The sequence below is a fragment of the Zingiber officinale genome, chromosome 2A (assembly GCF_018446385.1).
Source record: "Zingiber officinale cultivar Zhangliang chromosome 2A, Zo_v1.1, whole genome shotgun sequence".
Classification (NCBI taxonomy): domain Eukaryota; kingdom Viridiplantae; phylum Streptophyta; class Magnoliopsida; order Zingiberales; family Zingiberaceae; genus Zingiber; species Zingiber officinale.
Window position 1 is genome coordinate 90,151,151 of NC_055988.1, and position 15,455 is coordinate 90,166,605.

The following is a 15,455-nucleotide window of genomic DNA, read 5'->3' on the forward strand; positions in this document are numbered from 1 at the left end:
CTCACTAGTAGTATCCTCCTTTGTGACCTTCACTTTCCTTTATTCTCTTGGAACACAACTCACACACCTTCTCCATTTCTTGAAACCCACGGCAACAGCAAGAGAAGGAGGAAGAAAAGACCCAAGGAAGAAGATGACATACATCACACATTATTGCCACAAAATAAAAAACCCCCTCTTCACATTAGTGTGGCCGGCCACACAATGTAACCCCCTCATTTAATGTGGCCGGCCACATTAAGTGGTATAAGATGTGTAACCTCCATGAGGTGGCACACCATTATGAGGTGGAGATGATGTGGCAAGGTTAGTCATGCCATGTAGGATGAGTCAACCTTCATGATGTGGCAATACATCAAGTCAAACTTGATGTTTCAACTTCCATTTGGTCAAGTCAAAATTGACCAATTCTCTTCCTTGTTGAGTTAAAACCAACATTTAGTTCAAGTCAATTTTAATTTAATGAATCTCAATTCATTAATATAAATTGACTCAAAGAATCAAATTTAAATTAGATTCATTCAACATTTGAATCTAATTGAGTCTAACTCAATAAGTCTAATTTGAATTAATCCAAATCCAATTTTTGGTGCATCATATGAACCTAATGCAATTGGTTCATCATATGAACATAATCTCCATCCACTTGTTCTTTGTGTGTGACCTAATAGGTTCTTGTAATGTTGGCAATGTTTCTAAACTCTTTTAGAAACATAAGCAATGAGCGGCATCTAGCAATACATCATTGCTACCCAAGTTACAAGAATGTTGAGATCCAACATCACCTTGTGACTACTAATTGTGACTCCTCACAAAATATGACAAGTGTCCTTCTATTCTAGACATCTAGATTGATCAATATGAGGCATAGACCGTGTCATCCTCTAATCAATCTAAATCCTGAACTCCAAGTAGACACACTAAATCAAATGAGCTCAATATCCTATATTGACTCATTTGGGCATGGCCATGCACTTCGTGGTCTCACTCTATCAAGAATACCGATGTCACTTCCATCATATAGGAGGGATAGATCCCATCTACATCACTCACATCCCTCCGCATAATTTGTTACATACCTAGTAATCGCCTTTATAGTTCACCCAGTTACGGATGACGTTTGACGAAACTAAAGTACATAACTCCTTATGTAGGGAACCATGGTGACTTCAGGTCTAAGGACTAATAGTCATACTAATAGCCACATGAGAAAGTATATGACACTCATATAACGATCTATGATACTTTCTCATGGTGGGTCATTCAGTATACATTCTCCAATGCATACTCATGTGTCAACTTGATATCTCCATATCCATGACTTGTGAGATCAAGTCATCGAGTTGACCTACATGCTAGTCTTATTACATTAACATTGTCCCTGAATGTTAATACTCGACTAGGAATGATTTAGAGTAGTGTTCCCTATATCATCTCACTATCGATTCAACCAATCGATTGATATAGGTAAGAACCTTCTACTCAAGGACGTTATTATACTTAGTTTATTTAGCACCAATACAAGTAAATATAATAACCAAACAAATGCCTTTATTAATATAAGCATATGATACAATAAGTCCATAATACAATCATCAAATGATTGGCTCTAGGGCTCTAGCTAACAGATAATTACATTAATTGTCAAAACTATTAAATAAATTGATTATTTCGAATAAAATAATTTTTTATTCCTTCTGGTTTGATGATTATATTAATTATCAAAACTATATCTCACTTTTGATAGTTATATTAATTAGCAAAACTATTAAATATTTAAAAGTGATAATTCAATTTTGTCTACTGAAGTAATCGAAATATTTAACTTTTGATAATTACATTAATTATCAAAACTATCAACTAATAAAATAATTTTATACTAGAACAGTGGGTCTTTGAGGCTTATAAGTGTATGGTGGAATTAGAAAACTATCCATTCATAAAATCCAAACTCTTTGGTAATTAAAGAAAACAATTTTGGCCTTATCTAAATGATAAAATCAGAAATAAACGGAGTCATAAAATTAGCCAATCCCTATCATACATTAATAAAAAAATATAATTCATGACATTCAATCAAACATCGAACAAAACATGTGATCATTCATATAATTAAAATATCATAATGTTTTCTAATAACCTAGCTCTGATACTATTTGTTAGTTTTTAACTGTTTGATGTGCAACGGAAGATGTGAAAAATAAATTAAACGTCTTTTAAAATTTTTTCACAGCAAAACAATTTTGTTTAAATCGAACAAGTGATCTTGTTTAATTATAAAAACTTTTATAAATTCTCTTATAATTTAACATACAAACATTATAATATTTTATTTACAATTCTCTACAAAAAAATTAGAATCATTACCTTGAGTTCATGTCTAAGATTTGCAGGTCGTCGAAGTTCTTTCAACTCCACGATCTTCCTCACCAATTTTTCTCGTCAACCGATGGACAGAAGTGTGGGCTAACTCTCCTAACTTTTCTCACAAAAATCAACTATAGAATTTTTTACCAAAAATTCTCTTCCACTTCCAGGGAGAGAGAGAGAGACATCATGTATTATATAGCACAGGAGGGAGGGGAACGTGTAAATAAAAGTGGGAGAGAAAGAGGGGAACATGTATTAAAAAGTGGGAGAGAAAAAAAGGGGATCGTGTATTATATTTTGTGAGAATATTTATAATATTGTCAAATATTTGATTTCTCTCTTTTATATTTTATTTATAATCAAATTACAAATAGAATATCTAAATATTTGATTTCTCTCTCATATATATTTTATTTGTAATCAAATTACAAATAGAATATTCAAACATTTGATTTCTCTCTTTCATATTTTATTTGTAATCAAATTATAAATAAAATATTACCTTTAGTTAAAATAATAAACAATTTTATTAGTTAATAAATTTTGTGAGAATAAATAATTAATCAAATTAATTATTTAAAAGTATCCATTATGATTATACGAAGATGGTTTGGGGACCATGGACCCATAATTTCAAGCTCCAATAAATTTAGATAAAATTAATTAAAGGTCGGTTCACAAATAGAGCTGGGTGAAATTATCGTTTTACCTCTCCGTTTGTATCTAAAACCTTAAGTACCATTGATTTACTAGTGAACAGTTAATTCATAATCTAATTATGAATTAGAGCGCTCAAACTATTCAGTGTTAGAATCAACACTCAAGAGAACCATTTTAGCATCCTTTCAGAAGTTACGGATTCCATATCTATAAATCATATTCCCAGCTGAATGTATAACTGAGTCTCCAAAATGTAAGTGTTACACCTATTATTTAAAATAGATTTTAACAAACAAATCAAGAGACCTGTTAATACAAACAAGGAGTCTATGACAACTCAGGATTTAGATTGATCTACATATGATTATCTTAGCGATGTTGATTCGAGTCTTTGTAACGGTACTTAAATATAGACACTTAAATTACATCTGATCCTTGTCCTATATAATCATATTATATAAAATGCCTCTGCTTAGTGTCATTACACTGACTGTCCGGATAAGATTTTCATATTCATAATGTCAGCAGACTACATTAATAATTACCAATTAAAGATTCATACTTTAATTAATCATGGATATTTTAAATATATTATCAATGATTTTAATCCTCTTGTATATAACAATCTTATATACTAAAATCATAGTTATAACAATATATTATGAATTTTATATAAATATTCATTTTTATATAAGTAAGCATAAAGCAATCAAACAATAAAATAAATGATTTATTTAATTCAGTAATTAATAATAAATATTTGTTTTATGGGCATATTCCCAACATATTATTCTTAGACTTATGTCTGTATTGTAAGTTCTTTTTTCCATAAATTACTCTGGTCTTTCAAACTCTAAACCTTGCTTCTTAGATTTTTTACATTATTTATCATTTTTTTAAAATCTTTTTTATTTTTTTAAATATTAACTTGATTTTCAATTTTAAAATTTTAAAATTTTGATTTTTTATTTATAATTTATCTTCATATAAATATTATATGAAGGGAGATAAATTATAGGATAACTTATAATTGACTGCCATGGCTAATGAGTGAGAAATTAACCTCTTCTCCTATTAAAATAAATATGTTCCTCTGATTAACTGGCATCACTGGGACAAAAAGGATACACATGCAAATACATAGGAAAGGCACACATGCAAATAAGTACATAGGAATGCATACAAGATGTAGCTAGATTCTTACTGTAATCTCATCGCACTACTTGTTGTAATCTTAATTAAAAGTCGTCAATAGAAGATTTGGATGATAGAACGCAAGCCCAAGATTGATGAGAAGCTGTAGCCTGAGAAACCAGCAGCTATAAAGATACTCTTCCATTCTGCTTCGCTCCTCTCCTTCCCTGGCACAGGCGCCATCATCTGCACATCCAACAGAAGCTGCGTCTCTGTCGTTTCATCATGAATACTTCCATCCTCCTCATTCTCCAATTTCATCACCATTTCAATAATAATCACTTTCCCTCCTTCCTCCTTTGGAGGAATCGCCTTCTTGCAATTTTGCAGTATCCTCACGCAGTCTTCGTCGTTCCAGTCATGAAATATCCACTGCATTAATTATATAGCAGCAGATGATTGATTGATTGATTATTAAGAAGCAAATTAAATGGAAGAAGAAGATGATTAATGACATTGCATGCCTTGAGAATCACTGCGTCTGCAAGGGGGACAAACTCGAACATGTCGCCGGCGATTGCGGTCACCGTTGGGTTTCCCTGCAGCGAAGCCACGACGTGCGGGAGATCGAACACGGCGCACTTGGTCCAACGAGGAGTTGAACACTGTATCCAGAATTGTTCTTCTTTCTTTTCGTTTTCTTGTCGTTGGATTTTAGAATTCGAGAAGGATTTCATTTTAATTTTATTTATTAATTTCTAGTTTAAAAAAAATGGTTACAAATACAAAGCTAATTAAAGGCTACGGATACAATTAAGAAGACTTATCTTAGTTTGGTTGTAATTATTTTTCACATTTTATATAATAATTTTTCAAATGCACAATTCTCTTTTAAAATTTCGTGTCAATAATTAAGTGACATTGAACTTTTCGGGAAATATTAAAAATGACTTTTAAAACGTGTTATATATATATATATATATATATATATATATATATATATATATATATATAGACATGTTATCCTGCACGACTTCGTTTCCGCGCTTGTCCGCGACTGCACACCTGGCTTTGCGGCGTGGCTTATTTGCTTTTTTACTTAGCTTTTCCGTGGCTTCATTTTGCTTTTCTTTTATTTGACTTTTAGTTGGCTTTTGCTTCTTCACAAAATGCGTGAAGTTAGGGCACGCCGCGACATGTTCTCCTCACAGCGACGCTGCAAAATCAGATAGCATTCTCGCCCCGACGGGGAAGCTTCGCAGCGAAGCTAGGGTAGCACAGCTTGGCCAGCAAAGTTTCTCCTTCATTGTGGTTCCGCAGAAGCTGTCCTTCCTTGCCCCTCGCCTGATTCCGCTGGATCTGCGCTGTGGTTCCGCTGAAGCTTCCAGATCCTTCTTCGCCGCCATCTCGCTTTCCTTGCCCCTTCCAGACTGTGGTTCCCCCGAAGCTTCCATAACCTCGCTCTCAGATCCTCGTGCCGACCTCACGCCGCAACTAGGCAGAACCTCGCTGTCCTTTCCCCTTCCAGAATTGTACTGCCCCATTGTTCTTGCTGCTGACCTCACGCCGCAACCCCTCTTTGTAAGAATGTTTGGTCCCTCTTCTACTTCCCATTGTTCATTTCTGAAATTAACAACTGCTGGAAAATATGAAATTACAACTGTTGGTTATATTCAGGATAGCAAGCAATCTATACAACTGTTGCTGAAATTACAATTGCGATTTCTATTTCCATGAGTCTTTAGTGGATGCATTATACTTGTCTGTTCCACATGATAATACTGTGTTAGATTACTGGCAGCATTTTTTTTATGTATATTTGATTTAGAATATTTTTTTCTGGCTATATGATGATGATATGCAGAGTCCCATTTCATCTGAATCTGAAATTTCCTAGCAATGGATGAAAATTACGATGAAGATCAGTTATACATTTCTCAAGTTGCAGATGACCGAAAGCCAAAATATGGGATGGAATTTTCATCAATAGATGAAGCATTTGAATTCTATAACTAATATGCACGTGAATCTGGATTTAGTGCCAGGATAAATAGTAGCAAGAAAAATAAAATGACAAATGAAGTCGTGTGGAAAACATTTGTATGCTTTAAAGAAGGGCATACGGATGATCAACGGAATAAACAAGCAAAAGGTGATCAACGGACAAGGGAAAGAGCACGTGGGGAAGTTAGAACTGGTTGTAAGTCAAAGATTTCACTTGTCAAAAAATAAACTGGGCGTTCATGGGTTGTCACTAACTTTATAGAAGGTCATAACCATCCACTCTCGACACCTTCAAAGGTGCATTTACTATGCTCACATCGCAATGTTTCAAAAGCAAAAAAAGCATTAACTCAACGGTTTTCAGATGCTAATGTGCCAACTTGTCAACAAATGCGATTACTAGAAATAGAGTATGGAGGGCCCGAGCAAGTAGGTTGCACAGAAAGAGATATTAGAAACTTTGAAAAAGAGTTAAGGGACCAACAAAAGGGTATCGATGTCGAAATACTAATTGAGTTATTTACATCTGAGAAAGAGAAAAATTCAGCTTTTTTCTTTGAATATGAGACTGATTCAGATAACAGATTCAGTAGGTGTTTTTGGGCTGATCATGTATCAAGAACGACATACAGTGTATTTGGCGATGTAGTTGTATTTGATACAACATATAACACCAACAAATATGGGTTGATTTTTGCACCATTTGTAGGAGTTAATCATCATCACCAAACAATTATTTTTTATTGTGGCTTTTTAAGTGATGAGAAAACTAAATCTTTTGTTTAGCTGGTCAACAAGTTTATAGAAGTCATGCCTAAAGGTGCACCAAATGTAATTATCACTGATCAGGATCCTGCTATGACAAAAGCCATTGCCCAAGTTTTTCCTCAGATAGTGCATCGATATTGTTTGTGGCATATACTGAACAAATTTCCAGAAAAATTGCATCCTTTGACTTTTCGTGACTACTATCAAAGTATAAACAATGTAATTAGAAATTCTTCAACACCTGATGAATTTGAGAATTCATGGGAAGAGGTTATCAAGTGTGCTAACTTGGAGAACAATGATTGGTTGTCTTTGATATATAAATTGCGACATAAGTGGGTGCCAACTTATTTTAGTCATGTATTTTGTGCTGGAATGTCTAGTAGTCAGAGATCTGAAGGCTCACATGCATTTTTCAAGAGATATGTCTCAAATAAAAATTCATTGATGGACTTTATCACCCGTTTCAATAGGGCACTGAGACATCAAAGACATAATGAGTTAGTTGCAGATCATATTGATTTGAATGAGCATCCCAGGGTTAAGACAAACTGACCAATGGAAACTCAAATGGTTAAGTTATACACAAAAAAATGGATGGAGTTTCAAAGTGAAATAAATGAGAGTCATGGTTATTATGTGCAACAAGTATCTATGGAAGTTGACTCAGTAATTTACCATGTGATGAATTTTTAAAGTTGTTCTTCCTCCAAACCAAGGGTGCTTACGCATGACAAACAGAGGGACAACATATTATGTAGCTGTAGAACATTTGCGTTTGATGGCATTCCATGCAGGCATATGTTAGTTTTTTTTCGTATCAACCAAGTATTTCATTTGCCTGATAAGTATATACTCAAACGATGGACACGAGATGCAAAGGTTGGAGCAATATATGCTTTGGGGGTACAAAATTTCATTGATGATCCAAATTGGGCTTTGATGTCAAGGCACTCAACGTTATCCTATAAAGCTTCACTATTAATTGATGATGCATCTTTGACTGATGAAGGAACAAACTTCTTGAATGAACAATTGGATTGTATCTACAGTAAAATTCAAGAGATGAACATTAGTAGAATATATGACAATAGAGGTCAAAGGAAAAAATCTATGGATGAGTCCCCTAATATTATGGATCCTTCTTTAGTAAGAACAAAGGGATGTGGGAAGAGATTGAAATCATCAAAGGCAAAGTCAACCTCAAAGTCTCGATTATGTCATGGATGCGGGCATCGAGGTGTGTCACATGATAAGCGTAATTGTCCAAATTTGCAACAAGGGTATGTGTCAATTAATTCTCTATTTGTATGTTAATTGTATTTGCAAATTAATTACCTTTATTAAATTTTATAAATATGACAATGTGCTGATTGACAGATCAACTTTAGATAATCATCATAACAACGATGACAACCCATACGAAGAAGAATTGGCATCAATAGCAGGCAAGGACAATTATTAAAGACAATATGCTGATTGATTAAAGACATTTATTACAAATAATAATTGTCTTTATTATTGTAGGTTCTAACAATATGTGCTAGCAAATAATTCAATGGACAATTCGTATTGAAGGTTTATTTTTACTTTTGCTAATTATGTCTACTTAGTTCCATAGAAGATGCATGTACAATTTATTTTTAATTTGTTAGCTATTACACTTATGTTAGCTTTAGTTGTGCTTATAGATGCTCATGGAGACCTAAATTTGAAGCTGTTCTAAAGGTGGAGAAGACGATGTATGCTGCATTATGGAGGAGTTGCAAAGACAAGCACCTAAATCTAAAGTTACTGCTTCTCTATGTAGTTTTTTTTTATCAAACATTCATGATCTGTTACAGACCATGTATGCATGTAAGCTTCTTGTGGATTTACTGGATGCTGTCTCTTCTAGCATAATTTGAACCCTTACAGTGTGATGTTGGATATTGGGGCCTTAAATGGACCAAAATGATTTTGAGGAAGGAAGTCATCAATTGTTGAAAGTCGTAATTGACTTCAAAATTGAAATCTACGATTCGCGTAGATAGATTTAGACTATTAATTTGCTCAGAACCGATTAAGGGTGAATGAGAAATTAATGTTTAAAATCGGCCCAAAATAACATTTATTATTCATTAATAAAGTGCATGGGAGAATAGTCCCACATCGAAAATTCTCGATGTGTGTTCTCTACTTATTAATGAAGATGTGTTAATGGAGTTAACACAAAAATAAAAGGACAGGTGCTCCCTTAGCCCAAGGCAAGCAGGTGCTCGCACCTGTGAGCCCGCCACCCGCCACGTGCGCAATGGGCGCTTTATAGGCGCACTTTGCACTTCGCACGTACGCATCGTCGCGAGGAGTATTGAGGAATTTAAATTTATGCTCCAGGTGACATTGCAGTGCGAGACTTGATCTGAAACATCGAATCAATGGATCCAGATCCGATGGCCGATGACAATAGGCGGGATCTGAGGGTCACAACTCCTCAGATCTGATGGATGAGATTGAAGTGGGCTTGGTGAAGGGTTACAACCTTTCAGAATGGATGATCTAGATCGATCCAGCCAAGGAACACATCCACTCACCCAAAGGACACTCAACCTCTTCTTTCAGTATAAATAGAACCCTCCAGATGATGGAATATTCACTCAATCCTCTCTTCTCTTCCTCAAGCATTCATCTCATCTTGTGCATTCAAGAGTCCAAGAAGTCTACTAGAAGGTTCGCTGGTCTCGGAAGTCGGAGTGCTACGATTCCGAGACGTTCGTCGTCGTTGTATCTTGGGAACGAATTGCAACAATCCGTTAAGCACCGTAGCGGAGCAATATCGTTTACGGAGATAGTGTCGAACACTAGCCTCGACGATCAGTTTGCATACTCCAGAAGCTACCCGGGATTAACAGTCGTAAACGATATTTCGTGCAAACTGATATGGCTACCAACGACATTCCGACGGCCGTTCCGACCGTCGTTCCGACCGCCATTCCGACAACCATTCCGCACGGAGAAAAGCCGGAGAAATTCACCGGAACCGACTTCAAAAGATGGCAGCAGAAGATGCTGTTTTATCTAACAACGCTAAACCTTGTACGGTTTTTGCACGAAGACACGCCAGCCGCTACGGAAGGTAGTAAGGCTGCTAGCGATGCGTGGTCTTACGGAGATTTTCTGTGCCGCAATTATATACTCAACGCCTTGGACAACACGTTATATAACGTATATTGTTCTCTGGAGACGGCGAAATCTTTGTGGGAATCCCTTGAGAAGAAATACAAGACCGAAAATGCTGGATTGAAGAAATTCATCGTCGGTTGGTTTCTGGATTTCAAGGTGGTGGACTCAAAAAATGTCTCATCTCAAGTCCAAGATATGCAATTAATACTGCATGATCTGGACGCCGAAAGCATGAAGCTGAACGAGACATTCGCAGTTGCTACGGTAATTGAGAAGCTCCCTCCGTCATGGAAGGATTTCAAGAATTACCTAAAGCACAAGCAAAAGGAGATAGGGCTGCAAGACCTGATCCTGAGGCTATGAATAGAGGAGGATAATCGAAAGTTATCCGACTCCAGAGGAACCAAGCGGACTATAGACGAAATGTCCAACCTGGTCGAGTCGAACGCTAAAAAGCCGAAGCAGTTCAAAAAGAAGGCTCAAGCAAAGAAGTTCAAAGGCTCCTGCTACAACTGTGGAAAGGCAGGACACCTGTCCAAGGACTGCAGACGCCCAAAGAAGCCAACCAAGGGGCCAAAGGATGCTGCGAATCATGTCGCAACCTCTCTTGAGGACTTGGATCTCACTACGGTTGTATTTGAAGCCAACTTGGTGGATACCAACCCGAAGCAGTGGTTCATTGATACTGGAGCAACTCGTCATATCTGTTCCGATAAGGCGATGTTCTCCAAGTATACTCCGATAAATGGCAGGAAGCTCTATATGGGTAATTCCACGACGTCGCCAATTGTTGGACTCGGAAAGGTTGTTCTGAAGATGACGTCCGGAAAGGAGCTAACACTCATTGATGTACTCCATGTTCCCGACATCAGTAAGAACCTAGTTTCTAGAGTGGCATTGGTCAAGGCCGGATTTAGGCTAGTGTTCCAGTCAGACAACTTTGTACTTACGAAGAATGGTATCTTCGTAGGAAAGGGGTACCTAGAAAAGGGTCTATTCAAAATGGTTGTAATGCCTGTACTCCGAAATTTTGATGGTAATAAAATAAATGCTTCCAGCTATGTTGTTGAGTGTTTTAACTTATGGCATGATCGACTCGGACATGTGCATAATAATACTCTCAAACGTCTCGTCAAATTAAATTTATTACCAAACGTCAATGTTGACGGAACACACAAATGTGAAGTGTGCGTGGAAGCGAAAAAGACGAAACTACCTTTTCATTCGGTGGAAAGGACAACAACTCCTCTAGAGTTAATACATAGTGATCTATGTGACTTGAAATTTGTGCAAACTAGAGGAGGTAAAAAATATTTTATTACTTTTATCGATGACTGCACAAAGTTCTGTTATGTCTTTCTTTTAAGAAGTAAAGACGAAGCCCTAGAGGCGTTCAGAACCTATAAAACAGAAGTTGAAAACCAACTTGACAAACGAATTAAAATAATTCGAAGCGATAGAGGTGGAGAATATGGTGCACCGTTTGATGAATTTTGTACAGAATCTGGCGTTATCCATCAAACAACGGCGCCTTACTCACCTCAATCAAACGGTGTTGCCGAATATAAAAATCGGACACTAAAAGAAATGATGAATGTCTTGTTGATAAATTCAGGCTTACCTCAAAACTTGTGGGGGGAAGCAATATTATCAGCAAATCACATTCTCAACAGAATCCCTCATAAGAAAAATGATAAAACTCCATATGAACTATGGAAAGGCCGCGAGCCATCATACAAATACCTGAAAGTGTGGGGGTGCTTGGCAAAGGTCGAAGTACCTAAACCAAAGCAAGTAAAGATCGGACCTAAAACGTTCGATGCGGTATTTGTCGGATATGCCCATAATAGTAGTGCATATCGTTTCCTAGTTCACAAATCAGACATTCCTGATATACATGTGTGAACAACCATAGAATCTCGGAATGCGATATTCTTTGAAAACGTATTCCCAAATAAAAAGGGAAACATTGAAAGTGATAACAACGGAAGTTCAAACAAAAATGACGTTACCGAACTTAGCTGTTATAAAAGGACTATTGACGATCAAAGTGAAGAGTCACGTCGTAGCAAACGGGCTAGAGTTGAGAAATCGTTCGGGCCAGATTTCATGACTTTCATGCCAAAAATGGAACCAAGAACATTAAGTGAAGCTCTCTCTAGACCCGATGCTCCAATGTGGAAAGAAGCTGTCAATAGTGAAATTGAGTCTATCATGAATAATCATACTTGGAAATTAGTAGACCTTCCTTCTGGTAATAAACCATTAGGTTGTAAGTGGATACTAAAACGTAAGTATAAAGCTGATGGATCAATTGACAAGTATAAGGCCAGACTTGTAGCCAAGGGGTACAAGTAAGAGGAAGGCCTTAATTACTTCGATACATACTCACCGGTGACAAGGATTACGTCCATACGAGTGCTAATAGCCATTGCAGCACTGTATGACCTTGAAATACATCAAATGGATGTTAAGACTGCGTTCTTAAATGGTGAGTTGGAAGAAGAAATTTATATGGAGCAATCCGAAGGGTTCATGGCTCCTGGAAATGAGAAAAAGGTGTGTCGACTTGTTAAGTCATTGTACGGACTTAAGCAAGCGCCTAAACAATGGCACGAAAAATTTGACAAAGTAATGTTGTCAAACGAATTCAGAATAAATGAATGTGACAAATGCATTTATGTCAAAAACACACCTGAAGGCTATGTAATTGTCTGTCTATACGTAGACGACATGCTAATAATGGGCAGTAATCATGATGTAATCATGACTACAAAGAAAATGTTGACCGGAAATTTTGATATGAAAGATATGGGTCAAGCAGATGTTATATTGGGAATTAAAATTCTCAGGACATCAGAAGGGATAGTTTTAACACAATCCCATTATGTAGAATCTGTATTGAAAAAATTCAATGCGTACGATCTCTCTACAGTGAAAACACCTATGGATCTAAGTCAACACTTAGCGAAAAACCATGGTGAGACCATATCGCAGTTGGAATATTCTCGGATAATAGGCAGTTTGATGTATCTCACAAACTGCACACGTCCAGATATTGCCTGTACGGTCAACAAACTGAGTCATTTTACGAGTAATCCAAACAACACCCATTGGAAAGCATTGATGCGAGTTCTCAGATATTTGAAATATAATATGAACTATGGATTACATTATGAAAAATATCCCGCTGTGTTGGAAGGATATTGTGATGCTAATTGGATATCAGATACAAAAGACTCTAAATCCACTAGTGGATATGTATTCACGATCGGTGGGGGAGCAGTATCTTGGAAATCCACTAAGCAGACTTGCATTGCTCGGTCAACTATGGAATCCGAGTTTATAGCACTAGACAAAGCAGCTGAGGAAGCTGAATGGCTGCGGAATTTCTTGGAAGATATTCCGAGCTGGATGAAACATGTGTCTGCCGTACTAATCCACTGTGATAGTCAATCGGCGATTGGAAGGGCACAGAGTAACATGTATAATGGGAAGTCACGACATATACGTCGTAGACATAATACCATTAGGCAGTTGATCTCGAATGGAGTGATTACAATCGACTATGTTAAGTCCAAAGATAATTTGGCAGATCCTCTAACGAAGGGGTTGAGTCGAGATCAAGTATACTGCTCATCAAGAGGAATGAGATTAAAAATCTACAACTGAAAACGACTGTAGCGGTAACCCAACCTTGTTGACTGGAGATCCCAAGATCTTGGTTCAATGGGACAACGAAGTTACAGAAGTTGTGGTCCAGCACATTAGATAGTTTATCTCTATCCCAATCCTAGGATGAATTTGTATTGTCCTACCTCATGTAGTGACGTTAAGCTAATGCTTTTAGTGACTTCTATACCTGATAAGGTGGAGTATGGTAGGATACTCTTGATAGAAGTGTCACCTATGTGAGTGTGAAGACAGGCCGCTTCAATGAAACACTCATGAATCCAAGATGGTATCCATGGCCGAAACGGAACCAACCATGAGAACCTAAAGTAGGTGAGATAGATCTCTATGTGGGTGTTATTGTCTAAGTATACACCAACAGCTGAGCAGTTCAAGACATCACGATCACTGCGCAGCCTAGTATACTCAATAGCATTTCACTACGAAAGGTTCAAAGCCACAAGCTACCTCTCCCGATGCAGTGACTTATCGATTGAACTCTTGTAAAGTGTCAGCATGCATACACGCATTGCATTAATTTCCATTCATGTAGGGGATTGTTGGATATTGGGGCCTTAAATGGACCAAAACGATTTTGAGGAAGGAAGCCATCAATTATTGAAAGTCGTAATTGACTTCAAAATTGAAATCTACGATTCACGTAGATAGATTTAGACTATTAATTTGCTCAAAACCGATTAAGGGTGAATGAGAAATTAATGTTTAAAATCGGCCCAAAATAACATTTATTATTCATTAATAAAGTGCATGGGAGAATAGTCCCACATCGGAAATTCTCGATGTGTGTTCTCTACTTATTAATGAAGATGTGTTAATGGAGTTAACACAAAAATAAAAGGACAGGTGCTCCCTTAGCCCAGGGCGAGCAGGTGCTCGCACCTGTGAGCCCGTCACCCGCCACGTGCGCAATGGGCGCTTTGTAGGCGCACTTTACACTGCGACGAGAAGCATTGAGGAGATGATATTAGCACTCAGTCTTAAGTAACTTCTGGGACAATAATGAAAAATGTTTACGTACTTCTTAAAATTATATTCTTATTCTGTTTAATATTACTGCTTTAATTTGAATTCTGTCCATGTGTTTTATTCTGATGGTGCTTTCTAGGATCTGACCTTCTGTTGCCCACTTAAACTGATGGTTTGGATTAAATTAAGAACTATTCATCTTGACACATAGCTGGATAATATTTGTATAGAATTGGTTGCTCAGAATATGGCTTTTCTTGTTTTTTTTTTTCTGAGATATTGATGGAGATTATTTATTCATTAAACTTTGAATTTTTTGGATAATTTTTGATGTTTTTAATGTAGTTCCTCTTTACAGTTTTGACCTTGGAGAATTTTATCAAGTTTTCCAATAAAAATTCAATACTATATTTCTTCAGTTGTTTGTTTTAGTTGATATACAATGAGTTCACCAAGGAATGAAATGATAATTCTTTTCGTTAGTTTATATAGCTTTATTATATTGCAACTGTGTGGCCAATCTCAAAACTCTGAGTTTAAATATCATTGTTTTACTGAAATATCCAGGTGGCTGTAGTTTGTTTCATGGTTTTCTTTTGGCATTATAGTGATAATTTAACATATTTAAAGCATGACAAATATCATTGTGCAAATACTGGGGTTCAGCCTCAGTTGAAGGAACTTTGCGAAAAGATGGA

General features: G+C 36.5%; 1 protein-coding gene across 1 annotated transcript; it reads right to left on the reverse strand.

The window, feature by feature from the left end:
* Positions 1-4,278: 4,278 nt before the first annotated feature.
* Positions 4,279-4,901, reverse strand: LOC122043795 (pluviatolide O-methyltransferase-like). The gene is made up of 2 exons (XM_042604372.1): positions 4,689-4,901; positions 4,279-4,596 (listed from the first exon to the last, which is right to left on the reverse strand). Exons 1-2 carry the CDS (start codon positions 4,899-4,901, stop codon positions 4,279-4,281), a joined length of 531 nt encoding a protein of 176 aa, XP_042460306.1.
* Between the last annotated feature and the right edge of the window lie 10,554 nt (positions 4,902-15,455).

Bases quoted from the DNA above. Each gene is read 5' to 3' on its own strand.
- LOC122043795 (XM_042604372.1), bottom strand. From the start codon at position 4,901: ATGAAATCCTTCTCGAATTCTAAAATCCAACGACAAGAAAACGAAAAG. The intron at 4,597-4,688 runs GCATGCAATGTC...TAATTAATGCAG, and splicing joins CAGACGCAGTGATTCTCAAG to TGGATATTTCATGACTGGAA.